This window comes from Malus domestica, chromosome 05, assembly GCF_042453785.1.
Source record: "Malus domestica chromosome 05, GDT2T_hap1".
NCBI classification, from domain to species: Eukaryota; Viridiplantae; Streptophyta; class Magnoliopsida; order Rosales; family Rosaceae; genus Malus; species Malus domestica.
The window spans coordinates 42508538-42535652 of NC_091665.1; the positions used below are offsets into that span (position 1 = coordinate 42508538).

Below are 27115 nucleotides of genomic sequence, written 5' to 3' on the forward strand. Positions count from 1 at the left end.
TCAATTAAGAATGCTAAAGTCATGATATCATTCCAAAGAGAACTCAGGAGTTAAAGGAATGGGTTAATAATATAAGACCTCAAATGTTTTTCGCTTCAAGGAAAAGTTTGGTGGCTTTTGTTTCGCACTGGGATCAACAATCTGGGCAGTCTTTGATTCCACATTTCGTTGCACTTCCATGTTTTGCTGTGGACTCCTCAGGGAAGCATTCGATGAAACTTTACTGCCACCAATATTCCTACATTTAGAAACATCAAAACATTCAACATCACAATCAAAACATTTCTGCACAGAAAGGAACTGAAGAATAGGAATAATTACACTCGCACCATACTTTGAAATGTTCAAGGTAGAACCAATGAAGGTTGGTCAGAGTGGAAGGGGCTCTGGTCGCTTAAGCAAGTGGTCTCGGTTTCGAGCCCTTGTGGATGCAGAAAACTTTCTTGGGAGAGGTCCCCGCATATGCGCCCGACAGTACCTCGAAGGATTAGTCCTGGGCTTTGCCTGGGGATACCTTGGGAAACCAAAAAAAAAATGTTCAAGGTAGAAAGGTCGGTTTTCTTCTGGGCAGGTTTATCAGGACAAAGTTTACTCCCTTCAGCTGTAATGATCTTTGAGTTCCTCATAGACTACAGGCTTGAAAGCATGGCTTTAGGATTTACACATGTCTGAGCACTAGGTTTTATAGTCTTCTCGATTGCGTTGGAAGGATTTGCTTGACCGCTAGAAATATTCACATGCCTGAGTACATATATTGACAATCAGATGTTTCACTAGAAGATCCTGTGGACCATTGATAATGTTGCTGAACAATGTACAAAATAAATTGTCATGTTGTTGACCCTAGAAATTACAAAACCTACGTGGCGCGCAGGCCGAATATATTCTAAGCTAACTACGTCCTTCGGTGATTGCGGGGCGTGCCAACTCGTCGGCCGAGGCTCGGCCGAGGAGTAAATTTGTTGATGTTGCGTTGAGCGCGCTGCTGACTTCTGTGTCTTGCAATTGCGGCCGAGGAAGGAACAATTCTCGGCCTCTTGGGCTCTCGAGCCTGAAGACAAGGCTGCTAATTTGCGAAGTTCACGAACCGAATTCGGCTTACAATGTGCCGAATGTAATAACTGTAACACCCCACCTCGCCGAGAAGGCTAATGAGATGACCTCGACCAACAAGGATTCGAAAACCCTTCTCGACCGAGACTTGGATAGGCAGTCGACCGTTCTCGCCGCAGTGCTGTTGATGCCAACGGAAGATACTGCGAGACCGACCGACTCTACGGTGACAGAGCTATCTATGCCGACTTAAGATATCACCGGTTGCTTCCACAGTGCTGTTGATGCCAACGGAAGATGTGTCAGCGAAAAAGGAAAAGAAAAAGATCTCAAGTTGTGAGAGTTTGCGCAGGGCAATTTTGTATTGATTTTTGTGGGGCTTTTCCATTGCTGAATGTCTTGTATTTATAGAAGCAGAACACCGAGCCCGAGTTCTAATCCTATTCGAACTAGGTTTCCTTCTCCGGATTAACGTTACCTCAATCAGTCCTACCTCTGCTAGGACTACGAATCTAGTCCTTAACTGAGCCGGATTCGCCTTCTAGTTTTACTGATCTCGTCGAGGGTCCCTATTGTATTAGGACTCGACTTGCACTCTGATTTAACCGATCTAGGCCTAGAAGCCCATGAGCTGAAGCCCCCATGACTTTCTCGCCGTAGTCTTCCCGGGCCGAAAGTGATACCTCCCTCGGCCCAAACTGCTATTTTGGGCCCAAACATTGCCCCCTCGCTTTTGAGGTCCTCGGCCTGAAACCTTCGGCCGAGTTTCGGCCTTGAAGAAGCGAATCTACCACTCAGGATCCCAATACCCGAGTTCCAAGGCGCATTTATTGAACATGATCGCACGATCTTGATCCTGCTAAACCACTCGCCACGTGGCATCCCCTAACATGGCCAATCCCCGATAATGACGTCTGAAGCGTGCGCCTGCCCGAACCGTCTCGTCATTATGACCACTATCTCAATCCGCGAGCCATTTCATCAGTCCGTGAGCCCTCCTGTCATCGTGCAGGCGTCGAACCGTCTTTCGTCATTAACTTCGCCGTCACACGCGATCGTGCGCCCCCAAAACCTAAAACCGTCGGTCTTCTCAACCGCATTCCCCAAATGCTCATCATGATCAACGATTCCTCCGGTCGATTTTGCCCTTTGTTTTGAATTTCGAACGATTGCTCTTCCTCCCATTACTCTATAAATACCGAAATTTCCTCATTTGTACTTTACGTTCTCAAACTTCCTGAAATCCCCTACTCTTGCTCTCAAGTGCATTCCTCCATTCCAAGCTTTCGTCCTCAAATCCCCAACCCAAAAAACCTCCTTACGCTGTGCTTTTACAATGGCCTCCTTCATCTCCAAGCTTTCCCGGGAATGCGACCAGCATCAGAAGATCCTTGATCGGAGCTCGATCAAGAATATACGGTTCGAGAACGACATGAGCACCGTCCACCAAATCCTGGGTCCTCTCTTCAAGGCAACAATCCCGCCGACCATCACTGGTCTTCTCCAGGAACACTGCCTTACACCCTTGCTCCAAGGGTTTGAATGGTCGAGATGGGAGGCGGCAAAGCCCCAAGGCTCCTGGCCCTCGACGACCACCACCTGGGCGACCTGGGTTGTCCGAATGGAACGGCTCTTCGGCGAAAAATGGAAAATCCTGGGCATCTACGACGCCATCCTCCTTTCGTCGATGGACATTGTCCCTGACAAGGAGCTGCTCCTAGCCGCTCTATGCTTCTGGTGCTCAGCCACCAACACAATGGTCCTTCCCCTTGGTCCCATTGGTCCCACCATCCTGGACATCACCGCCATTTTGGGGACCTCGGCCACCGGGATCCCTATCGACGCGACCCTCTCCGGGCACCCGTCGAATATCGATCTGAAGACGCTCTTCGACCGTCGAGCCTTCGAGACCCTGAATAGTGACGGTCACATCCCGTCGAGGGATGAAATACAGAAGCTCCACAAGAACTTTCTCAACTACAACACCCTCTACCTTCACTTCGCCGGTCGAGGGGAAGAGGACCTGCGAGAAGGAGAGCATGAAGCCTTCCTCTTCTACTGGTACAATAAATACATTTGTTGTACCAAATCAAACAAATGTTTGGTCGAGAATATGCCAGTGGCCGAAGCCCTGGCCAGTGGTCGCGTCCTGGCGCTGAGTTCTAATATTCTTGCCCACCTCTTCCGTTGCCTGGCCGAGGAGACTCTCCACACGGTGGACCCCCACCAGAATGGCCCTCTCTGGGTCTTCCAGCTCTGGTTGCAGGTGTACTTCGCCTCCCTTCGGCCGGCTATAGCTGATTTCTCAGCAACAGAGGCTCTTGGTCCTCAGCTAGCCTCCCGACCAACGCCTCCTCATCAGGCCGAAGAGGTGTTTAGGTACCTCTTTGCCCTTGACGATCTCACAAGCGACGAATTCCTGATTTGTCGTCGTCGTGATTACCCCCCCTCCATCAAACTGCCTACCTCTACGTGGGCAGCAGAGGAGGACGCCGCTCTTCGCCGAACCTGGGGGTCGTTCGTGCTTGCTCGTGACCTTCCTCTCGGCTGCGACAGGAAACGGTCGGGGTGGGAAGTGTACCATCCGAACTTCCTTGCCCGTCAGCTCGGCTATCTTCAGGGCTGTCCCGTCCCCCTTCTCTCTTCCCGCACAGTATTGAGCCGCGGACGCGAGCCTCGCTCTTCAGAGAACGAGTGCAGGACTGCCGCGAAGGAGTTTCAAGAGTACTGCCAAAGATTTCGCCTACGACCGGCCACCCCAGAAACCCATTGCACTGACACCTTCGGTGAGTGGTGGGAAAATTATACTCAAGAGTTCTTCGGTGCGCCGGTCGAGGATGTACTAAACAGGCTCTTCGGTAACCGACCTAAGAAAGCCCCGGCCCCCCATTCTCAAGGTAGTTGTTCAATTCCCCCTTTTTCTTCAACCTTGCCTGTTGTACGCCTTACTGAATTGTCTTTATCCTTTTAGGTAGTCGGCCTTTGAGAAAGACAGAGGTAGTTGCCGCTGCTATGGCCGGGAAAAAATCGGTCGTGGCCAAAAAGGACAAACCTGCTGGTAGGGCCGGGCTGACCAAACGGCCTCGCCAAGAGGCCGGGCCGGCTATCAAGCCTTCCCCGCCTGCCAAGCGGGTCAAGCAACTGGCGAAGAAAGGTGCACGGGAGATCCACGTTATTTCCAGCCACACGACGACTCCCAGTGCTTCCCCTTCTCCCGCCGCCGGCCATTCTGGGGTCAAGAAACAGCCGGCTTCGGCCATAGAGACGATCCCAGCGCGGCCTGCTTCTGTGGCCGGCGAATCAGTCGTACCTCCCTCTGTCGAGAAGGCACCTGTCTCACACCAGGCGGTTCCTACGACCGAGGAAACCTCTCCCAAGAATCCAAAGCCCACGGTCTTCGTGCTGGAAGAGAGTGAGGGGAGCGACGAGGTCCCGCTGGCGCGTCGTCCTCCTACTCGTCAACGAACTCCTCCAGTATCCGAGATGGCGGTTCAACCCGGCCCCTCCTCGGCTAATCGTGGCAAGCACACGGTCGAGGAACCGACCCCGGCGGCCGAACCTCTCGTTCCTTCTCAAGACCAGGACGTCCCTGCCTCCACTGAAGCAGCTGCGCCAATCGGCCCATCGGCAGCCGACCGTGGCAAACGCCTGCTCGAGGAACCCGAGGCCACGGCGGAATCGCCGATCCATCCTCAAGACCAAGGCTTCCACATCCCTCCACAAGAGGTTACCTCGGCTTTTGTAAGTACCTTCAATTTTCCTCCTGATTGCTTTTCTGCTTTAGAATTCTAAACAAGGAAAAACTAAATGTCAGGTGCCTGTACATTCTTTTCACCGTCAATTCTATGCGCCGAAGGGCGTTATCTATATTTCCTGGCCGCCTCAGTGGCCATCAAACGTAGATAACTTCCATCGGCCTCGTGAAGTGAGAAGCAATCTGAGACACTGGGCTCGGCCATTGAGTTCTTTAGGTTCGAGCAACGACCCTGGGGACATGGCCGAGGTCTCCTCTCAGCAGGTTAAAAAAAACGACACCTTCTTGCTATTCTTGTCATGACTTCCTTTAAGCTTAACCTTGTTTATTCGTGCAGGCTTCATGGGAGGTTGAATTCAAAGCTCTCCTCTCCAGTACGACTGCAGAGTCCGGCCCTTCGGCCGCTCCAACTGAGGCTGCCGATCCAACTGAGGCTGCCGACCCAGTTGCGAGAAGTCCTGTCGCTCTCTTCATCGCAAGTACTTGAGCGCAACGGTCTTGATCTGCTCGGCGTGTGTCTGAACGACCTTGGGGCCGACGGTCGCCTAAGCGGAGATGCCATTGTTCGGGCATCGTCTGCTTTGGAGCGCGTTCGGGAGACATTTGGCATCTTCCAGACTGCTCTGAAGGCCGAACAGGACCTGCAAGCCGCCACGGCCGTTCAAGACACCCTCCGTCCGAAGATTGACGATCTACGGGCAAAAGGAGAAGCGTTAGCCGAGCTCGACCGTCAGATGGCCGAACTAACAAAACGCCGGTCGGTCATTGCTTCTGAACTTGCGAGGGACTTCGAGTCAGGCGGGAAGGATCGCCTAACTGAGTATGCGGCGGCCAAAAAGCGGGTCGAGCGCCTGAGGCTAGACAAAAAGAATCGGCAAGCCGAAGTCATCATGGCCGACGTGCGGTGGTTGGAATTGAAAGCTCTGCTCAGCACTCTTCTTCCCTCGTCTCCTTGAATGTATTAGACCTACTCATTTTTGTAATACCTGTCAATTTTAATGGAATGACTTTTCCTACAACAAACTTTTTATGCACGCATTTCCCATGTGACCGGATAGTATTTCTTCAAGAACTTCCCATTAATTGGTAATTTGTGAACTACTCCAGTCCGGTCTTAGAGATGATACGCCCCTTTACCGTATACCTTATGCACAATGAACGGCCCTTCCCAATTCGGCGACCACTTGCCGAACCTAGGATCTTTTATTCCTACGGGCAACACCGTTTGCCACACCAATTCACCTTCGCCGAACGTTTTCTGTCGTACCTTTTGGTTATAGGCTCGCTCGGCAATCTGTTTCTGTGCCACCAGTAAGTTATAAGCGTCAAGTCGCGCTTCTTCCAAATCTTCTAGTTCCTGTCTCATGGACTGATTATATTCGGCGCTAAACAAACTACTTTGTTCAATTAATCGCAACGAATTTATGCTCAACTCGACTGGTAGCACCGCATCGTGTCCGTAAGTCAATGCGTACGGGGTTGTTGCAGTCGCCGATCGGGACGACGTTCGGTATGCCCATAATGCCTCGTTCAACTTCAAATGCCACATGCCAGGCCTCTCTTTTATTATTTTTTCGAGGATGCCAATCAACACTTTATTACTTGCCTCGGCCTGCCCATTCGCCTGTGGATAATACGGTGTGGACTGTTCCAGCCGAATTTTCAAATTGGCCGTGTATTCCTTAAACCTTTCGGCTGTGAAGATTGTTCCATTGTCGGTTATGATCGTTTCTGGCACACCGAACCGGGTCACAATGTGTTCCTCCACGAAATCGCAAACTTCTTTAGACGTTAATTCGGCATATGATTTTGCTTCGACCCACTTAGTAAAGTAATCAGTTGCGACTATTATCCATGCATGCTTAGCAGCTCCAGAAGTCGGCGTGATTTTGCCGATTACGTCCATGGCCCATCCTCTAAACGGCCACGGCTTAATGACCGAATGTAGCGATTCGGCCGGGACCCTTTGTATAGGCCCATGGATTTGGCACTGCACGCATCCTCGTGCAAACTCGATACAATCTTTCAGTATTCTCGGCCAAAAATAACCGTGTCGTCGGAGTAGCCATCGCATTTTTCGTCCAGACTGGTGAGCTCCGCATACCCCTTCATGAACCTCTGCGATCGCTCGAGCACTCTCTTGAGGGCCGAGGCATAGCAATAACAAACCATCTTCGCCCTTTCGGTACAACTCGCTCTGGTACGTGACATAGTTCGTGGCGTGAGCCCGTGTCCTGCGACTGTGTTTTCCGTTAGGATTGTCAAGGTACTGCATAATGGGCTTTCTCCAATCATCTGGTACTGCCTCGGCCGCGCAAATTTCTATAGAGTCCTGGTCCTGCCGATCCAACAACGAAGGCAAGGACATGACCCTGGTGCGTATCACATTGTCTCGACGGAGGATTTGCTGATCAACCAAGGCCGGGTATAATTGTTGTAATATTGGTATCTCCCGGCCTAGCTTGCCCCCCAGGAGTTGTGCACCGGAGGCAATTTGAGCCAACTCGTCTGCGTCGGTATTATGAACCCGAGAAATATGCTCGAATGTAATGCCGTCAAAGGACTCGGCCAAATAGCTGGCGATCATGTGGTAAGGCGCCAGAGTACAACTCATGCAGCGAAAAGACCCATTAATTTGGTTAATTACTAGTTCAGAATCCCCGCGGACGAGGACACGAGTGGCATGTAGGTCAAGAAGGAGGCCTAGACCAATGACCAGAGCCTCGTACTCGGCCTGATTATTGGTACAGTCAAAATCCAATTTGAGCGAAAAATACCAACGATCGTTGTGAGGAGACTGAATGACGATGCCTGCACCGGCCGAGGACGAAGTACTGGAACCATCGAAATACATCGTCCAATAGTTGTCGCGGGTCACCACCATGCCAATCTCAACATCAGCACCCCCGAAATCATAAGGCGAAGGGTGCTGGGCAAGGAAATCGGCCAACGCCTGTCCCTTCACAGCTTTTTGCGGCACGTATTGCAAACTAAACTCGGACAACGCCATCGTCCATTTCCCAATTCGGCCCTTCACAATTGGCCGGGTAAGCATGTACCGGATAACGTCGGTCTGGGCAATGACTTGGGTGACCGACGGGAGCATGTAATGCCTAAGCTTGGATGCAGCGAAGAACACGGCGAGACAGAGCTTCTCAACGGCGGAATAATTGATCTCCGGAGGACTCAGATTACGGCTGAGGTAGAAGATAGCATGTTCCCGGCCGGCATCATTGTCTTGCGCGAGGAGGCAACCGATGGACTCGGCGGCCGCCGAAATGTACAGCTTGAGAGGCTTACCGCGCTGAGGAGGGACCAGGACAGGTGGGTTTGTAAGGGAAACCTTGATCTGTGTGAACGCCGCCTGGTGCTCCTCATTCCACATGAACTTATCGGAGTCCTTGAGCTTCAACAGTGTGGAAAAGGCTTTCATTTTACCTGCCGAATTAGCAATAAATCGGCGTAAAAAATTGATCTGGCCGAGTAAGGACTGTAATTGTTTCTTCGTTGTTGGGGGTGGGGCGGTGATGATTGCGCGGGCCTTGTTCTCATCGACTTCAATCCCACGATGATGTACGAGGAAACCAAGAAAATTCCCGGCCGATACACCGAAGGCACACTTGGCAGGATTCATCTTGAGGTTGTGCTGACGCATACGGAGAAAAGCCTGTCTGAGATCGTCCAGATGTGTCTGTCGGCGTTTAGATTTGACGACAACATCGTCGATATAAACTTCGACGATGGTGCCAATTAAATCATGGAAGATGGTGTTCATCGCCCGTTGGTACGTGGCGCCGGCATTCTTGAGGCCGAATGGCATGACAACCCATTCGTAAGTGCCGAGTGCCCCCGGGCACCGGAAAGCAGTTTTGTGCACATCGGCTTCGGCAATAAATATTTGGTTATATCCGGCATGTCCATCCAGAAAAGATAAGATCGCATGATTCGCCGCGGCATCGATTAACAGATCTGAAATCGGCATTGTATACTCATCTTTGCGCGTTGCCAGATTCAGATTGCGAAAATCGGTACAGATGCGCAGTGCACCACTTTTCTTTAATACAGGAACAATATTCGCCAACCATTCGACATATCGAGCTGTCCGAATGAACCCGGCTTTCAAAAGCCGAACTAATTCGTCCTTAACACTGAGTTGTACTTCGGTCGAGAATCGACGAGGTGGCTGACGGAAAGGCTTGAATCCGGGCTTAATACGTAATTCATGCTCGACCAAAGCACGATCTAAGCCGGGCATTTCATGATAACTCCAAGCAAAACAATCTTTGAATTCCGTAAGCAAAGCCCGCAACTCGTCCTTCATTTGTTGAGGAAGTAACGCACTAATAAACAAAAGTCGTGGGTCATCGGCCGTCCCAACATTAATCTCTTCCAAAGGGTCCTTGACAAGGGGCCGATGATCTTCGAGCTTGGCCGGGGCGGCTCGAATTTTATCAAAAGATAATACAGGCCCATTATCTCCCTCAGCAAGGAACTCGACGAGGTTGACACCCGAATTTGGTTGTTTGGATATCGTATACCAATGGGCCAGCAGTCGTTCCATAGTAGATGAAACCGCGGCCCTACGTGCTTCCCGATCGGCGTCAAACATCGGATTCGGGGAGAAAGTTAGCTAATCCGAGTCTCGCCGAATCCTGCTGGACAGTCTCGGCGCCAACCTCGATAGCTTTCTGAACGGAAATCCGAGTCGGCCGTCCTTCTTCATTGAAGCCTTGCAACGTAATATAGCCGACGTGATCGTCATAATACCGTGCTTGAATCATGTTGGCTTCGAAGGGCTGGCTATCGGCCGGATGAACAGTGACCGATTTGCCGTCCCAAAAGACAAGCACTTGGTACAATGAGGAAGGAATACAGCTGGTTTGATGAATCCAATCTCGGCCGAGCAATGCATTATACTCGGTTTTGGAATCAACCACAAAAAAGGCGGTCATATGGGTGCGACCGGCAATATTCACAGTCAACGGAAGCACACCTTTGGTGTGGGACTTGTCGCCGACAAAACTGCTCATTGTGATCCCTGACGGAATAAGTTCGTCATTGGAACGGCGTAAGGCCTTCATGATGTTCAGGGGCATGATATTGACAGTAGCTCCACAATCGACAAAAACCTTAGAAACCGGATATCCCTCGATGTGTGCCGTTACATACAATGGCTTTAAATGGTGAAGCTTGGCCGATGATAAACGAGGGAACAATTCGGCCAAAGCGGCCTTTAGGCTATCATCTCTTGCTGTTGACTCGCCTTCAGCAATCGATATAAAATCAACATGGCCAGGTTCCTCGACAACCACATCTCCATCGAGGAAATTTGGTTGAGCCGTGCTTGATTGAAAATCGGCAGGTAATACATGAACCATACTAATTTCCATATTATCCAGGACGGACGGGCCCATCAGGTCGAGACCCTCCTCGTTCGGTTGGTTAGCGACTACGGACTTGGTTGTCGTCAGAGTCGGACAACGAGATTCTTCCGTCCCTTCAACAATGTCACCCGGCGGAGCTGCTTCGGCCACTTGTTGGCTCCGCGTGACCGCCTCAGGTAAGGTCGAGATTGACAATGAGCTTGGGGTCAAGTCCTGAACCTGCTCCTGGTAGTGTAGCCGAGCATCCCTAGTGTCGAGATAAGCATCAAGACGGGCAATACGGGCGATTTCATCGGTCGTAAGGCCGAAGAGAGAAACTGCTGAAAATACTTCAAAGTGATACCGTAAATACTGAAGGTCCTCTAGCGAGAAAGGAAGGTCAGCGACATCGATATCGGTATACGGGTCAACTTCAAATCCAAAGACACGAGCTTCTCGTATGTGCTGGAACCTTGCTTTCAATCCTGGATCTGAGGTCTTCTGGATGATCCGCTCAGCATCCGGACAAGCCAAGACAAGATCAATGGTGTCCTGACATGCCTTCGGCAAACCATACAAATCGTTGGCCGAATGTTCCTTATGAAATTCTCGCATATATTCCAAAGACTCCCCAAGGAACGGGGGGTGCAAATTCCGTCGAATTTTGACCAAAGGCTCTTGTATAGCTATCGGGGATAATTTGCTTTCGGCCTTTTGCCTGAAATGTTCAACACGTGCCTTCATTTCCCCTGGTCGAATGAGAAGTTTGATCCGCTTATCAGCTTCTTCAAACATGGTCTCGACGTCTTGACCGACCAGCCGTTTTCCCTGAGCCAACTCTGTCATAATTGGTGGAGGTGGTCGCTTTTCATTAGTGGCAACTATATCCTTCGGTCGCCACTTAGGGGCCGAAGTTTCTTGGGCTGCTTGTCGGCGAGCCATGCAATCCATCCGTTGATGCCGGCGTTTCTGAGATTTGGACAACGCGGTATAGACGCCCTTCGAAGAATGGTACGTATACCAACGTTGATCTCTAGGCTCAGGAGGCTTGAAGGTCTTTTGACTCCGTGATGATCCTGAACTGCTAGAATTACGCTTATAGTAATCATCGTCATAAAATGAAGCATCAAAATCGAGGCGCCGCCTGACCGGGGGTGTCTCTTCCATCCGTACTTTAGGACCGAGCCTCCCAAAAACCCCATGATGTTGGTCTTCATTGGCTATCTTTTGCCGAGTTACGGCCACGGGTTGCGAAGAAGGTTTCTCTTCTGGTTCACTGTCGACCTTCGCTTTACATTTCCTGCACAGAACCGCTGTCCCACTATCTTCATCGGCGCTATACTCCGTCAAAGATTTGACAATAGCGGGCCCCGTTAAGGCCGCAGATAGTTTATTTGAACGCGAATCGGCCATGAACCGTGGCCGAACATTCTGATTCCGCGGGCGTTGTGTCTCAACCACTTCAGCCTTGCCTTTCCCTTTGTCCTTGGGTAGGTACGCGTCGACCATATTTACTGTTGCCGTGGGGAACGGATCAGTATCAACACTCATCCTCTTCTCGGGGAACTTCAGTTTGCCATTATCAATCCAGCTTTGGACGTTATCACGAAATACGACGCAATTGTTTGTCGTGTGTTTGCTCGAATTGTGGTATTTGCAATACACCTTTCCTTTAAGCTCCTCGGCCTTAGGAATGTTATGACCAAGCCGAAGCTTAATGATTCTTGCTGATAACAGTTGGTCAAAAATTGCGTCAGCCTTGGTAATATCAAAAGTATAAACCTTTGACGGTTTCGATGTTCCTTCAGTGGCCGAGCGACTTTTGGCTTCTCTAGAATCAACCTGAGTTAATGCCTTGCAAATGTATGGTTTATCTATTACTATCTCAGCCGCATCCACACTAACACATTCATCCTCGGTTGATGCATAATTGACAGTAGGGTTCTTGTAAATCGTTCCCCGAGTTGGAGTCTTCGAAGTCTTTTCCTCGCGGAGCAAATAATCGTACTGCTCGACATGCTGGGCCAATTCGTACATGTCCCGAAAATTTGCCCCCAAGAATTTCTTTTTGTATTCGACGTCAAGACCATTCAAAGCAAGTCTGACAAATTCGACTTCGGGTAAGGGCACTCGGCACCAATTCCTAGCCGATTTAAACCTAGTAAGATAATCCATTGGTGACTCATCAGACGCTTGAGCCATCCGTGCTAATGAAGAAACTGACATCTCCATCCCCGGCCGATAAAATTGCTCGTGGAACTTCTCGACCAACTCCTCCCAGTTTTGGACGGAATTAGGCGGGAGATTGATGTACCAGGCAAATGCCGAGCCGGTCAATGAAAAATTGAACAGCCGTAACTTGTGGAAATCACTATTCACATCTCCACATTGCGCGGTGAAACGAGCCACGTGCTCCAACGAAGACAGGGACGATTCACCAGCAAAAAGACTAAAATCTGGGATCTTGAAGCCCTTCGGGTATCCAAACGTCTCAACGTAAGCTGGGTATGGATGAATAAACTTGGGAAACTTCGGCCCTTTCTTCATAGCGGAGTCGATCATCCGCTGAACTTCGGTCATATCAACAGATGCTGCTTCGACCCTTTGGTCGGTCCCGTCTGACCTACTGTTCGACCCTCCTCCCTTCTCTAAGTTAATTGTTTTGAGCGGGGCCAGAATAGGCCCGGCCGGTACAATCGGTGCCGGGTTGTTTTCTGGTAAGCAAGTTTGGCGAAGATCGAAAGGCCTGCTGCCACCAACTTGGCTAACCAGCATTTCGAGCAGTTTGGTTTGCCGATCATTGGCACTGAGTATCGCGTCCTGCAGCTTGTCAATGCCTCGACTGAACGTCTGCTCGACTGACCGAGACTGCTCGTCCAGTCGCTTTCGGAGGAACGACCTCGTTGGTGGGTCTGTTCCTTCACCACCATCCTCATCACATTCCTCTATTATCCCTTCATTGAGAACGCATGTGTTTCTGTTTGGGATCTCTAAACCACGGAGTTGACCGCCGAGATTAAGTTCTCTCTCTCGGCGAGTCGCGCTCGTGGACTCAGGTGTACCAACGCTAAGGGGATTCTGCGCCTGTGGCACACTCTGTCCTATGCTCTGACTCGGTAAATCGGCTGTCGACTTTCCCATAGCTGTTTTTTTTTTTACCGATCGTGTTTCAATTGGCATGAACTTCGTAGTTTAGCACTGGGTCCCACTGGGCGTGCCAAAATGTTGACCCTAGAAATTACAAAACCTACGTGGCGCGCAGGCCGAATATATTCTAAGCTAACTACGTCCTTCGGTGATTGCGGGGCGTGCCAACTCGTCGGCCGAGGCTCGGCCGAGGAGTAAATTTGTTGATGTTGCGTTGAGCGCGCTGCTGACTTCTGTGTCTTGCGATTGCGGCCGAGGAAGGAACAATTCTCGGCCTCTTGGGCTCTCGAGCCTGAAGACAAGGCTGCTAATTTGCGAAGTTCACGAACCGAATTCGGCTTACAATGTGCCGAATGTAATAACTGTAACACCCCACCTCGCCGAGAAGGCTAATGAGATGACCTCGACCAACAAGGATTCGAAAACCCTTCTCGACCGAGACTTGGATAGGCAGTCGACCGTTCTCGCCGCAGTGCTGTTGATGCCAACGGAAGATACTGCGAGACCGACCGACTCTACGGTGACAGAGCTATCTATGCCGACTTAAGATATCACCGGTTGCTTCCACAGTGCTGTTGATGCCAACGGAAGATGTGTCAGCGAAAAAGGAAAAGAAAAAGATCTCAAGTTGTGAGAGTTTGCGCAGGGCAATTTTGTATTGATTTTTGTGGGGCTTTTCCATTGCTGAATGTCTTGTATTTATAGAAGCAGAACACCGAGCCCGAGTTCTAATCCTATTCGAACTAGGTTTCCTTCTCCGGATTAACGTTACCTCAATCAGTCCTACCTCTGCTAGGACTACGAATCTAGTCCTTAACTGAGCCGGATTCGCCTTCTAGTTTTACTGATCTCGTCGAGGGTCCCTATTGTATTAGGACTCGACTTGCACTCTGATTTAACCGATCTAGGCCTAGAAGCCCATGAGCTGAAGCCCCCATGACTTTCTCGCCGTAGTCTTCCCGGGCCGAAAGTGATACCTCCCTCGGCCCAAACTGCTATTTTGGGCCCAAACACATGTGCATGAGAAATAAGCAGAGTCACATCTTTGCATGAGAACATCAGTCAAAAGAGCCACATTCTTAATGATAAGATATGCAAAGTAAAGTACAAGATGGAACAAGGTCTTTTATAAATGCCTTACCTTGGATCATGAAGACTTTTTCCCAGTCCACTTCCCAGGACAGGTTCCCTTTCTGTTACTTCTTTGTCAGACAGCCGTGAATTGCGAACCAGTTTGGCCCTGTTTGGTACACCATCAGACTTGAGGTCCTCTCTGTTGATGATTACAAAGGAAGGGACACTGCTATTTAGCATCATCAATAGCTTTATAGTATTTTCTACGAACTAAAATGACATCATTTATTGTTTGAGTGATTCAAATTAATACGATATCAGTGTAAAAAGTTTACAAATCTATGTATTCAAAACAAAAAGATTACTGGAATATTGTGCCTAGAGTCGTCAGCTGATAATACTAAATTTATACAATACCTTCACGATATTACATGTTTGGCTTTTGTTTCTTTATCAACTAACAGGGGAGTATCAGGCAATTTACTTCCAATTTGTGCACCATGAGCATTAGTAACCACCCTGTTGAAGATTATCCAAAACAGCTTATAACTTAAATGCCTAATATTCAATTTGTTAAGGGAAAAGTATCACTGTATCACTCACCTTTCCTCAATTGCAGGACGTAGACGCATGGTATCAATCCCGTTGAAACCAGATGAGAGAGATTTTGCTCCTATTAATGATGGCTGACACATTTGAGATCCAACTTCCTCCAATCTCTTAGAAATCTTTGAGTGGAATTCTCCACTTTTGCTTTCATTTGCCAGCGTAACTTTATCAACTGCAGATTCACTGCATCAAAAGACGGAAAATGTAAATGACGCGTTGATACTAATGCTCACATGTTTGCTCCCTATCAGATCTATCTGCTCCAAGAGGATACCCGTTATACATACAGATTAGAGTCTGTTAGTTATAAGCAATTTTTTTTCTTCTTCCGATTACATTATCGTAAGCATTTGCATGTATCAACTCAAAAATTAAATGGTTCTATGCATTCCTCATTGTTTCAGTAACAGATGCACCTGAGTTTCTGGTTATTGTTAGTTTCTGTATTCAAAACCATTATGACTCATGACAGTTTCTACTTCTTATAGTTCCAAACATATGTCAGTGACTTGAAGGATGGAATCAATGAAACAAAGGTGGCAGCTATCAATATGCTCAGAGATTTTCTGACCTGCTCTCTGCAGACAAAGGAAGCTTTGAAGTCAAATTTTGGTCGTCCTTGATACCTTTGATGTTAAGCAGCGTCTTCCTTGAGACGAATGTATTGGAATTGTCTTCAAGATCTAAATCATCTATAGCTGATTCAGTGTTTTCAGTCGAGATATCACTGCCTAACTTTGGTTCAGTGTTTTGTGTAGATATATCACTGCCTGACTTACACCCATCACCATTCTTGCTATCTGAACTATCAACGTTTACTGGTGATGAATCCCTCAAGGGCAAGTCTTCACTATTAGGACCGTCTCCTGCTGACATTTTCTCATCAATATCTTCTTTTCCACTTGAAGTGGTATTAAAATCTGTCTGAAGACAACCATCATTCTCTCCTTCAAAAACGGTACCTCCATTTGAATCAACTCCTCCTACAAGTTGACCAGACAAGTCATCTGTTGCCGGCTTAGCATATGGTTCTGTGGCCGACTCCTTCTCAGATAAATGACTTCGCTGATCTGATTCTTCAACACTCTTAGTCATTACTTTTACTGGAGACCTTGGACCATGTGGAGGTTCCAGATTTTCTGATCTAGATTTTGATGGGCAATTATCATTGATAGAATTAACCTTTCGTAAAACAACTAACGAAGTATCAATCTTTGAAGGGTCCACTCTCTCAGAACCACCATCAAGTGTACCAATATCTTCAGCCAGGTCAATTTTAGAGCCTTGAGGTCCTCTTCTATCAGAAAGAACCTCTTTTCTGCTATCTTGATTCTTATTTGAACTCCTTTCACTTTTCTTTAAGCTTGGATCAAGATCAAAATCATCCAACCCACTTCCAAGAAAGAAAGTGTCAGGTACAAGTACACTTACATCGCTTACGTAATTCAAATAAGGAAACGAAAAGAAAATACAGAGCTTACTAATTGAAATTAAAAGAGAATTTAAAGGGTCTTGTTTCCCCTGACGGTTTCCTTTGGAAGATTCTTCTTCAGATCTCTCCTTGGTTTTTGCAGCTTTTCTGGGCGGGCTTGAGAAATCAAGGTCTGGCATGTCCATTTTGAAATACGATATCTTGCCAAAGTCACCATCCAGATTGAAATCCATATCCTTGAACAGAAAAGACAAAAGGATTCTTATAAGAGTTGTCTGGGATTTCTAGACTCAAACTAGCATACTTGAATCCCAAATTCTATCCTCCTTTCAAAACAATTTGCCACATATTGCCGCGAGTACCAGATACACCAACTAAACGCATAATGGTAGACAATTTACCCATGATACCATACAGAAGTGAATCTACAGAATGGAGTTCAAACAGCGAGCTACAAGATGAACAGAATGGAGTTCAAAATCTACAACCTACCAGAAGCTCAACATTAGGCTCAGCAAACAAACAAAATCGATTCCATTCTACTTACATAAAATTTTCCGGAAAAATAAGCAAAATTTCCCGGAAAATAAAGAAACGCGCGAAACGACATCAACTAGTTCAAAAATTCAAACGGATTTTCTCGGTCCAGAAAGCATTGTACTGCTCACGAATCCGAAACTTCCTAGTACGAAAAAGAAACTCACCAATTTCAGAGCCGAAACTTGAGAGATAGAGACTCGCACATTTGGTCAGATATCATTTTACCAAGCAATGAGCTCTCTAACTCACAACTCGCACCTCCACAATCTCCATCTCTCAATTTTCGGCTCTGAAATCGGTGAGTTTCTCAATCCCTAATCGTTTCGTACTACGTAAAGTTTCGGATTCGTGAGCAGTACAATGCTTTCTGGACCGAGAAAATTCATTTGAATTTTTGAACTAGTTGACGTCGTTTCGTGCATTTCTTGATCGATTCCGTGTATTTTCCTTGGGAAAGCTGCTTAATTTCCTGTGAATTTGAATGCAAGTAGCCAACAGTGGTTTTGGTCCAATTAAATTTGCAATTACACTAATCCTGGATTAGTGTAATTGCAAATTGATTAGGCTTGAGCGTAATAGGCCAACAGTGGTTTAATTTTCCAAATGTGGATTTTGGCCCAATAAAAAAGGCCCACAGTAATAAGAGTGATTGGGTTTTTTGTTTTCCTTCTAATTTTACTTTAGAAAATAAGGGTGGTTGAAAGTGTCACACTTAGTTTCGGTTCCTATCTTCGTGATTAATACAATGGTGGTTAGATGAATCTTTAACGTCTATGTGAGTCTTTACCAGTTCCCAAAAAGGTGAATATCGCGATTCTATTGTTTGAAAATGGCATTAAAGCGACTGAAAGCATTTTTGCTAAAAATATTTTTGAAATCAATCCTTACTAAAAATTCAAATGGATTCTAGAAAAACACTTGAAGTGCTTCATGCAATTCTTTCAAAAAGCACATGCAGTGATTTTGAAACCCAAAATCAATCCCATCAAAAACATTTTCAATAATTTTAAAAGCAAATCCAACGAGTCATAAGTCTAACCAATTGTCCATACAAAAGTTCTGAATAACCCTTGAATTAAACGACAGTCTGAATAAAGCACTCTACTTTCTTTTTCTTTCTTTTTCTTGTTTGTTGGTATACGACAACACAAAGAGTCCCGAACTAAACGTACAACTGAAAATCTATCCACATACCCTCAGCCTCACAAACCTATAGGAAGTCGGAAACCATGCCTACCTCAGAAGCTCAAGAATTATACTTACACTCGAATACAGAGTTGTAGTCCCACTCCCTATTCCCTAAACACTTCTTCCATGGCGTCCGTACTCGGAAGTTGCTCGACAGCAGCAACTTTGGCCCCTCGACGTCTCTCATCTCGCACTTCCAGGACTTCAATTCCCTCTCTCTCTACATGCCCAGGTAATCATTCCCCACCAAACAGAAGAAAACCCACTTCTTCTTCCAGCATCTGAACCATGATTTGGGATTGTTTTCTGCAATTTGATTGAATATATGAAATACCCAGTTCGTAATTTGGTGTTTTGATGGGAGATTTGATGTGGGTTTTGGCTGGACAATAGTAGTGGATTGCTGTTAATTTGAATGGAATTGTGTTTTTGCATTGCAGGGAAGAGTTTTGGGAGCAAGTTTTATGGAGGGATTGGGATTCATGGAAAGAAAAGGTCTCAATTCCATGTGACCAATGTTGCTACTGAAATCAGCCCTTCTGAGCAGGTCTGAATTTTCTTCATCTAATTGCAGTATTTAACAACAAATTTTTTATTGGTTTTGATTGATAAGTTCTATTACTAATAGATGAGGTTTAATTTGAATTGGTGGTTCAGTTTTTCTGTAATGTTGGAGAAAGAAAGATTTTTGCACTCTTGATGTTTGTTGAACCGAAAATTTCGAGAATTAGTTTGTAGTTTATTATTGGGAATTATACATGTTATGTAAAGATTTGGGTTGTGGAATTCATGTGTGATTAATTGTATTCAGGCGCAGCGGGTTGCTGCTAAGGAAAACCAGAGGCCAGTATATCCATTTGCTGCTATTGTAGGACAAGACGAGATGAAACTGTGTCTTCTGCTGAATGTGATTGATCCCAAGATTGGTGGTGTCATGATCATGGGAGATAGGGGAACTGGAAAATCCACAACCGTTAGGTCTTTGGTCGATTTGCTTCCTGAAATTAAGGTAGTTTCTGGTGACCCTTATAACTCAGACCCAGAAGATCCGGAGTCCATGGGTGCGGAAGTTAGAGAGAGCATTGTGAAGGGGGAGCAGCTTCCTGTTATCAAGACTAAGATCAACATGGTTGATTTACCCTTGGGTGCTACAGAAGATAGAGTCTGCGGGACAATTGACATTGAGAAAGCGCTCACTGAGGGAGTCAAGGCATTTGAGCCTGGCCTTCTTGCAAAAGCTAATAGAGGAATTCTGTATGTGGACGAAGTTAATCTTTTGGATGATCATTTAGTGGATGTTTTACTGGATTCTGCTGCATCGGGATGGAACACGGTGGAGAGAGAGGGTATTTCAATTTCACATCCTGCCCGGTTTATTTTGATTGGCTCGGGCAATCCAGAAGAAGGAGAGCTCAGGCCACAGTTGCTTGACCGTTTTGGAATGCACGCACAAGTTGGGACTGTGAGGGATGCGGAGCTCAGAGTGAAGATTGTTGAGGAGAGAGCTCGGTTTGACAAAAACCCTAAAGAATTTCGGGTTTCTTACGAAGCTGAGCAAGAAAAGCTTCAGGAGCAAATCGGCTCAGCTAGAAGTTATCTTCCATCTGTTCAGATTGATCAGGACCTCAAGGTGAAAATCTCCAAGGTTTGCGCAGAGTTGAATGTCGATGGATTGAGAGGAGACATAGTGACTAACAGAGCTGCAAAAGCCTTGGCTGCTCTAAAGGGAAGCGATAAGGTGTCTCCAGAGGATATTGCCACTGTCATCCCTAACTGCTTAAGACATCGTCTTCGGAAGGATCCTTTAGAGTCGATTGACTCCGGTTTACTTGTCATGGAGAAGTTCTATGAGGTGTTTAGCTGAAGGAGATACTGAAAGGCCCCTTTCTTTTTTAATTTTGTTGGCAAGATTGTTTTTGTTTAAATTCTTTTCCGGGTTTTAACCCATCCCGCTTTTACACGAGCACATTTAGGTTTCACCGTCATTATGTTCCGACTACTGTGTTATATTATGGTTATTTTTCAAGAAGCATGAAGCTCAGTTGAACTATCTGTATATGGATCCAATTTTTTGCCTATGGTTTCTCCTAAAGTATTTATCGTTGCACGTTGACCTTTTGGTTCATAAACTTGGTTATTATAATCGGCTTTGTACCTTGTATAAGGCGAATTTTCATGCAACGGGATGCTATTATGGTGGGATGTCAAACCAATCATGCAATGTCTTTGCCCTTCAACATTTTCACACAGCATTGCGTGATTGGAGGAATGATGATCTTTTCCAATACAAATGGACAGCAAAGTAAATATTATTGCAGGAATGATGATCGTTTCCAATACAAATCGATACAATTCGTTGAAAATAATTTACGGGATTGTCGTATTTCTATCTACAACTCTAGGAACCTTAAAACGGGGATTCTGCTCCACAAAATCTGGTGGCCGTTTGTATACAATTGATGCGGCCCTAATCAAGATACCAGCAGTTAAACCCCAGATCATGTACTTCTTGTTCTTGGTTTCGTAGTCGAAGAAATGGATCAGAAACTTGTCTCCCATCCACTCTCTCTCCTCTGACGTCCGGTTTTCATCCTGAAGCAAATGCATACACAACGATCTTCAAGAGAATCAAAAGATAACTATATAATTTGTAATCGGAGTATGAAACTAAAACGAGAGAAACCTTGAGGAACATTTCCAGGGGAGCATCGAATATCGCTTCCACTTCAGCAGGATTTGGATCAGGCTTGAATGCTTCCTTCTCGTTAAGTATGCCAATAACCGGAACAACTCTTAGTAGGTGCTGTGCACAGAAACCCAATGGTTAGCGAAATCAAGTTCCTCATCCAAAATAGTCTTTCAAGTTACAAGTCCAACACCGAAATCTGCATTGTGTACATCGACCCTAACCACTATGTACCCTATTTTTGAAGTCAACAAAAGCACTTACTCAACCAATCAGACTACTACACTGCTCTTCCCCAAGACCAACTTCCGAAATTTTGGAACGCCTTATGTGAAAACTCAGGATTCAGATACACGCGATTAAGATTCGTAAATATTAAGGACATGTACTCAACAGAACAACACAAAGCACGAATGAATACAAACTAAATGGCCGTGTCAGCCAGACACTTCTTAAGAACACCTCCAATCTACCAATATGATTACTCATTTTTCCGGAAACTGATACTCTAAGCCGTAAACTCAAACTCATTTTGCAAACACAAAGTATAAGATAACTCGATCGTTAAAACTCAAAGTTTTCCCTTCATTCGTTAAAACTCAAACCGTTTGTACACAAAGTATAAGATAACTCGATGGTTAAAACTCAAAGTTTTCAAGCCATTTTCATTAGTTTTCTTTCTTTCTAGTCTCAAATCAAGTTCCCAACTTTCACCTTCCAATGCCGAGAAACTAAAGCATAAATTCGCAACTTCACAAACATAATTCAACTAACCAAGTTCTGTGTCCACTCAATTGCACACATTTGAGCTCAATGAAACCAAAATTTAGAACAAATCATGATCGAACTTTATACCTTTGATAGGAATGGTTCAAGAACAGTGACAACATTGACAAGCTTAGGATCCAAACCAATCTCTTCTTTCGCCTCCCTCGTCGCCGTGTCCCCGTCATCCTTATCCCCCTCCTCTGTTTTCCCACCCGGCAATGCAACTTCACCTGCAAAAACACACAACCAAAAATAAAATATGAAAAACCAATCTTTCACATTGTCTTTCAATTTTCTCGGGAAACAAGCAAAGGTAACGAAAAATGCACAAACCGGAGTGAGTGGACAGCTTCGATGACCGCTTAGTGAGAATGACGCGGAGATCGCCGGCGTCCCCTTCAAAGAGGCAGACCAAGACGGCGGCTCTCTTGGGTCTGAACTTTTCTGGGTCCCGCGCAACTGGGGTGTCGGATTCAGCAAACCCCACCTGGGACACGACCTTGCCGGCGGTTTCCTCGATTCTCTGCTCCTCAATGTCGTCGGAGGAGGGCAAAGGCGGCGGCTTGTAGAGGCGGAGCTGCTGGGCCAAGGCGATGAGTCTCTGTGAGCCTCCGCATGAATTTGGCGGCTCCATGAGTAGCGGAGGCGGTGGTGATAGCCTTCTGAGGATTGAGATCATGGGCTGCTCTTCTGCATATTAATTAGGGAGAGTTTGGATTCGTTCTTAGTCCTGGTTGGATTTTAATTTTTTGAACGAGATTTTTGAAATTAATGTAGTAATTTATTTCTATGGGCGTTACTATATTTTTTAAATTAAAAATTAGAAATTTTAATTGTTTATATAAATGAGATTTTAAATAAAAAATCATAATTTGTGAGATTAAAAATATTAAAATATAAATATACTATTGTGTGTGTATATATATAAACATGGGTACATTCATCAAAATTAACCAAAAAATTTATTGTTTCGAAATATGGGTACATTCTTCAAAATCACAAAAAAAAATAAAAAATATTAGGCTTAATAACATTAGTAAATTTCTTCGATTAAACTTGACATAGATACATTTTAAAATCAAAGAAAAAAGAATGTACCCATAAAAGTTTTAAAATGGATTAGAAAAAATTTGAATAAATTTTATATATATAAAAAGGGTACATTTTACATATAACAAATTGGTATATTTAAGAATGAGTACATTTTAAGATTAAAAAGTTTTACATGAATGGGTACATATAATTAGCATGGGTACATTTAGTAAAATAAAAAGTACAAATAAAAAATATATATGGGTACAAATACAAATAAACTTTAAAAAATATGGGCACAAAAAGAAATTAATATATGGGTACAAATTAAAATTAAAAAGAAAATTGGTACAAGTTAAAAAATAATTACAAATTAAAAATGGGTACAAAGTTACAAACTAAAAGTAAAAATATATGATAAAAAAATTTAGTCATAAATATAAATATACTAATTGTAACATTTTTAACATTAAATGAATATATTTAGAAATAAAAAAAAATTATTATTGAAATAATTAATGATGTTATTAATGCCCAATGACTTTGATAAAAATTTAAAAAAAAATAAATTTTAATCAATAGAGTAATAAAAGAATTTAATTTATCCTATTAATTATTAATAGGAGAAGTAGACGACTAGTAATTGCCGCGGCGGGATTTTGTTGCCTCGCAGTCAGCATAGGCTAATGGAGATGGTCCCAAAGTTCTCATTTGAGCTGAGCTAGGCCGGTTGACAATTTCACTCTCCCTTAACTTACAATATAATTTTCTTTTTTAATTCAAGTTACTTTAATTTACATTACAAAAAGGATAGTTTAATCTTAACCCAAAAAAAAAAAAAAAAAAAAAAACTTCCACCCCTTGTTATAATAATTCAATTTAGGGTCCTTGTTTCCATAAAATAAAAAAAAAATCAATTTAGGGTCCCTTAATTTATAGTATCATCTTCAAAAGAATTATATTGTATTTTGGAGAGCGATGTTAAAAGCACCTCTAACACGACTGGCTAGCATGATAGTTAAACCGTTGGAGCTTTAATTTTCTGAGTTCTCCGTTAAAATAACAATAAAAAGCTCATTTAACTAGCCAGTGTAATATTAGAAACGAACTAAACTGAAATTATTTGTTGTTGGCTGCCTAAATCATACAAGCCACCCCAACCTCCACCCTCCACAAAATATTATTTATATTTAAATACTAACTTAATAAACCATTGGAATTATGGTCTCTTAAAATTTCTCAAAAGATAAATGATCAAACCAAATGGATCATCAAATGAATTGGTCTGTTTCGTTAAATATAATTATTTATTCGTTTGATAATTATTTTGTTTCTAGTTTCTAATTTTTAGTTTTTCCAACATTAAAAACTGAAATTTATTTGGTTAGTTTAAGAAAAACAATAACTCATGATTAAAATTTTAAAATTCAAGTGAATATTTTTAATTTTTAATTAAACATTGAATGTCACATTCCGACCTGGGCTCCACCACATTCTGGGCTCGACTCCGCCGCAGCACGATATTATCCGTTTTGGGCACCGACCATGCCCTAACGGTTTTGTTTTTGGAAACTCACGTGAGTAGAACTTCTCAATGGGTCACCCATGCTGGGAATGCTCTGGCCCCTTTCTCACTTAACTTCGGAGTTCCTACGGAACCTGAAGTCAGTGAACTCCCAAAAAGCCTCGTGCTAATTGAAGGTGGGTATGTACATATAAGGCATAGATGATCCACTCCACTGGGCGATGTGGGATCTAACAATCCACCCCCCTTAGGGGCCTGAAGTCCTCGTCGGCACACTTCCGGTCAGGGATTGATTATGATACCAAATTGTTACATCCCAACCTAGGCTCCACCACATCCTGGGCTCGACTCCGCCGTAGCACAATATTGTCCTCTTTGGGCCCCGACCACGCCCTCACGGTTTTGTTTTTGGGAACTCACTTGAGCCGAACTTCCCAGTGGGTCATCCATCATGGGAATGTTCTGGCCCTTTTCTCGCTTAACTTCGAAGTTCCTACGGAACCTGAAGCCAGTGAGCTCCTAAAAAGCCTCGTGCTAATTGGAGGTGGGTATGTACATATAATGCATAGAGCATCTACTCTCCTGGACGATGTGGGATCTAACATTGAAAGTAGTCACTAAATAAAATTTTAGTTTTCAAAAAAATAAAAATAAAAAATAGAACGAAATAATTATCAACGCTCCCTTAATTACTTGTATGGATCAAAATCGTAAATTCTTAACGCTACATAGGTTCAATGTGCGGTTTGGGGCCCAAATCGAATCGGCCGCCCACTAACTAGCAGACCGAGCCCTAGTGCTTAAAATAATGGTTGAGAGCAGTAATACGAAGTGTGCTCCTCCCACATGCCATATACCGTCCAAAGTTGCAGCAGCAAGACAATAGTACCATTGTACCCAACTTCTTTTTCTTTAGTCCTCTCCTCTGTTGCAACTCAGCTGCTCGTGCTGTCCTTCGGTACAAACTTCTTCGGTGCAAACATTTGTACTCCTCGATCGCAAGAGCTCAACTTGGAACAGGTGGTCTTATACAAAACAAGCACTATACCTTCCAAACTTCTGTCGATATGCTAATATGGTGCAATATATTGATCTTAGTAGTTAGGGTTCACATCTTCTGGCGACTCACACTCTTGTATTGCACAGATACTGTCATGAACTTCACTACTTAGGTTTTGTAGATGATGTGATTAGGTAAATAATGGATGTGAAATTTTATCGCAAAAGACCTCATCTCAAGGAGAACTAGCAACCATTTGCATACTTTTTATGTATAATGATCTCTTCTCCGACGTGAGATAATTTGTACTTGATCGATATTTCCTAACTCTAATCTAGAGTTTAAAGGGTCCCATCGAAAAGGTGTTGTGTCTAGTTGACTAGCTTTTGAGGGTAATAGTTGCTTGTTTAATATGCAAATGAGACATGAACTCCTCCCAAGAAGCAACCAGACCAAACCAACACATATGATTGACAGTCACTGTCCCTTCCGTTTGTGGAATCTTTACTATATCTTGTCTATCTTTACCACTGTAGGGTTTTACTTGTGACCAGCTTTCTGAAAATCCACCAAGAAAAAAACAGTGACTCGAAGTCGATAGTGGCAGCAGAAAAGGGTTAATTAATTAAGAGGTGTGACATTTGCATCAAGTCAGAGAGTAACTAGAACTAGGGTTGGCGCCAATATTCCTGTTTCATAGAAGAGTTTGGAGCTGAACAAGAAAGAAGCAATTAGAAACCCTACTTGTCTGCATTAATGCTATGCTTAGCTTTTAGTAGGTGATCTTTATGACCTCTTTTGCTTCCTCAGACTGTGTCATCCCATCTCTATCAAACGCATCTCTCATTTCCTAAATTTTGGAGTACATGGATATTAATATACTGTATGTTGTGTGATGAGTTTAACGGCTGGATGTGTGTTGAAGATTCCGAGAAATCTCAACGGATGAACCTGAGCCACTTAAAAGACTCTGCATAATGTACATTGATGTAGAGTAGGACTCTTCATGCCTATAGTGATGGACTATTTGCACTAGTGTCTTCCTTAAGAGAGAGAGAGAGAGAGAGAGAGAGAGAGAATGTTACGACAAAGAGAATCAAAGAATAAGGAAGAACAGAATGAAGATTATCAGCATGTTCACTACTTGCTGCCTACTTCAAAATCGGCATTCAAGCAACCGCCGGTTGACAATGCGAGATATGAACATATTGTGAAAGTTCACGGAGGCCACATTGTCCGATCCCTGGCAAGAAAAGACCGGCACAGCAAGGTGTACACTTCGAAAGGTCCGAGAGACCGGAGGTTCCGGCTGTCAGCTCATACTGCTATACAGTTCTATGATGTCCAAGACCGCCTTGGCTACGACCGTCCGGGTAAGGCCATTGATTGGCTCATTAAGAAGTCCAAAGCAGCCATTGAAGCACTCTCTAAGTCTGAACAACCTTGCCAAGAGTACAATGATTGCACTAATACGAATGTTTTTGGTCAGCAGACTGAGCAAGAAATTGGAGAACAAAGTATGCATCAGTTTTGGAATCACCCGGAAAGCAATGGGGAACTGGAAACAATGAGCAATGTTAGTCCCATGAACAATGTCAACAATCTGAAAGAACCGGTTTTCGATCCTCACCAGTTAAGTTCATTGAACTATGCCGAAGAAGCCCTCGATTCTGCATCAAGTCTATCGGATTCCAAATTCAAGGAGATGGGATGGTTTCAAAGTTTGGTGGCTTGGAATTATAATGCAAGTGATGGAGGAGAAATCTGTCCTTACAATTCATCGCATGTATCTCTGCATTAGCCATATATCTTGTCACAATTTTTATTTGCTTCATGTCTTTTGAATTGTGTTTTTAGCTCGTGTTAAAAAAAAAAATTATTTCCATTGAAATTCTAGTCTAATCTAAATCGGATTGAGTTACATTTTTTTTTTTGGTGTCTTCT

General features: G+C 44.6%; 4 protein-coding genes across 5 annotated transcripts in view; 2 read left to right on the forward strand and 2 right to left on the reverse strand.

Annotated features, from left to right (window-relative positions):
* Window positions 1–16808, reverse strand: part of LOC103434859 (uncharacterized protein At4g18490) — a 67240-nt gene extending 50432 nt beyond the window's left edge. The window contains exons 1-5 of one of the 2 annotated variants that reach the window (XR_011580845.1): window positions 15572–16807; window positions 14995–15183; window positions 14809–14910; window positions 14459–14590; window positions 691–741 (exon numbers count right to left, since the gene is read on the reverse strand). Coding sequence is in view for 1 of the 2 variants with exons in the window: in XM_070821476.1 (XP_070677577.1) it covers window positions 14811–14910; window positions 14995–15183; window positions 15572–16665 (1383 nt within the window). In the remaining variant the exon portion in view is untranslated. Of the gene's footprint in view, window positions 1–690; window positions 742–14458; window positions 14591–14808; window positions 14911–14994; window positions 15184–15571 lie in introns of those variants that run through there. The other variant, XM_070821476.1, reaches the window with a different exon arrangement.
* Window positions 16809–18013: 1205 nt separating this feature from the next.
* Window positions 18014–20210, forward strand: LOC103434858 (magnesium-chelatase subunit ChlI, chloroplastic-like). Its single transcript, XM_008373223.4, has 3 exons — window positions 18014–18392; window positions 18601–18707; window positions 18972–20210. Exons 1-3 carry the CDS (start codon window positions 18287–18289, stop codon window positions 20022–20024), a joined length of 1266 nt encoding a protein of 421 aa, XP_008371445.2. The 5' UTR covers window positions 18014–18286; the 3' UTR covers window positions 20025–20210.
* Window positions 20211–20451: 241 nt separating this feature from the next.
* Window positions 20452–22392, reverse strand: LOC103434857 (nudix hydrolase 15, mitochondrial). The gene is made up of 4 exons (XM_008373222.4): window positions 21948–22392; window positions 21702–21844; window positions 20844–20963; window positions 20452–20752 (listed from the first exon to the last, which is right to left on the reverse strand). Exons 1-4 carry the CDS (start codon window positions 22291–22293, stop codon window positions 20528–20530), a joined length of 834 nt encoding a protein of 277 aa, XP_008371444.2. The 5' UTR covers window positions 22294–22392; the 3' UTR covers window positions 20452–20527.
* A 3857-nt stretch (window positions 22393–26249) lies between these two features.
* LOC103435096 (transcription factor TCP5-like) lies at window positions 26250–26972 on the forward strand. Its single transcript, XM_008373487.1, has one exon. The coding sequence runs from the start codon at window positions 26250–26252 to the stop codon at window positions 26970–26972; it is 723 nt and encodes a 240-aa protein (XP_008371709.1).
* Window positions 26973–27115: the final 143 nt, after the last annotated feature.

What these genes read in the sequence shown, in the direction of transcription:
- LOC103434857 (XM_008373222.4), bottom strand. Translation starts at nt 22,293, where the DNA reads ATGATCTCAATCCTCAGAAGGCTATCACCACCGCCTCCGCTACTCATG. An exon ending in TTGAACCATTCCTATCAAAG is followed by an intron (nt 20,964 to 21,701) that starts GTATAAAGTTCG and finishes TTCTGTGCACAG; the next exon opens with CACCTACTAAGAGTTGTTCC. An exon ending in CCCTGGAAATGTTCCTCAAG is followed by an intron (nt 20,753 to 20,843) that starts GTTTCTCTCGTT and finishes CATTTGCTTCAG; the next exon opens with GATGAAAACCGGACGTCAGA.
- LOC103434858 (XM_008373223.4), top strand. Translation starts at nt 18,287, where the DNA reads ATGGCGTCCGTACTCGGAAGTTGCTCGACAGCAGCAACTTTGGCCCCT. An exon ending in CTCTCTCTCTACATGCCCAG is followed by an intron (nt 18,393 to 18,600) that starts GTAATCATTCCC and finishes TTTGCATTGCAG; the next exon opens with GGAAGAGTTTTGGGAGCAAG. An exon ending in AAATCAGCCCTTCTGAGCAG is followed by an intron (nt 18,708 to 18,971) that starts GTCTGAATTTTC and finishes AATTGTATTCAG; the next exon opens with GCGCAGCGGGTTGCTGCTAA.
- LOC103435096 (XM_008373487.1), top strand. Translation starts at nt 26,250, where the DNA reads ATGTTACGACAAAGAGAATCAAAGAATAAGGAAGAACAGAATGAAGAT.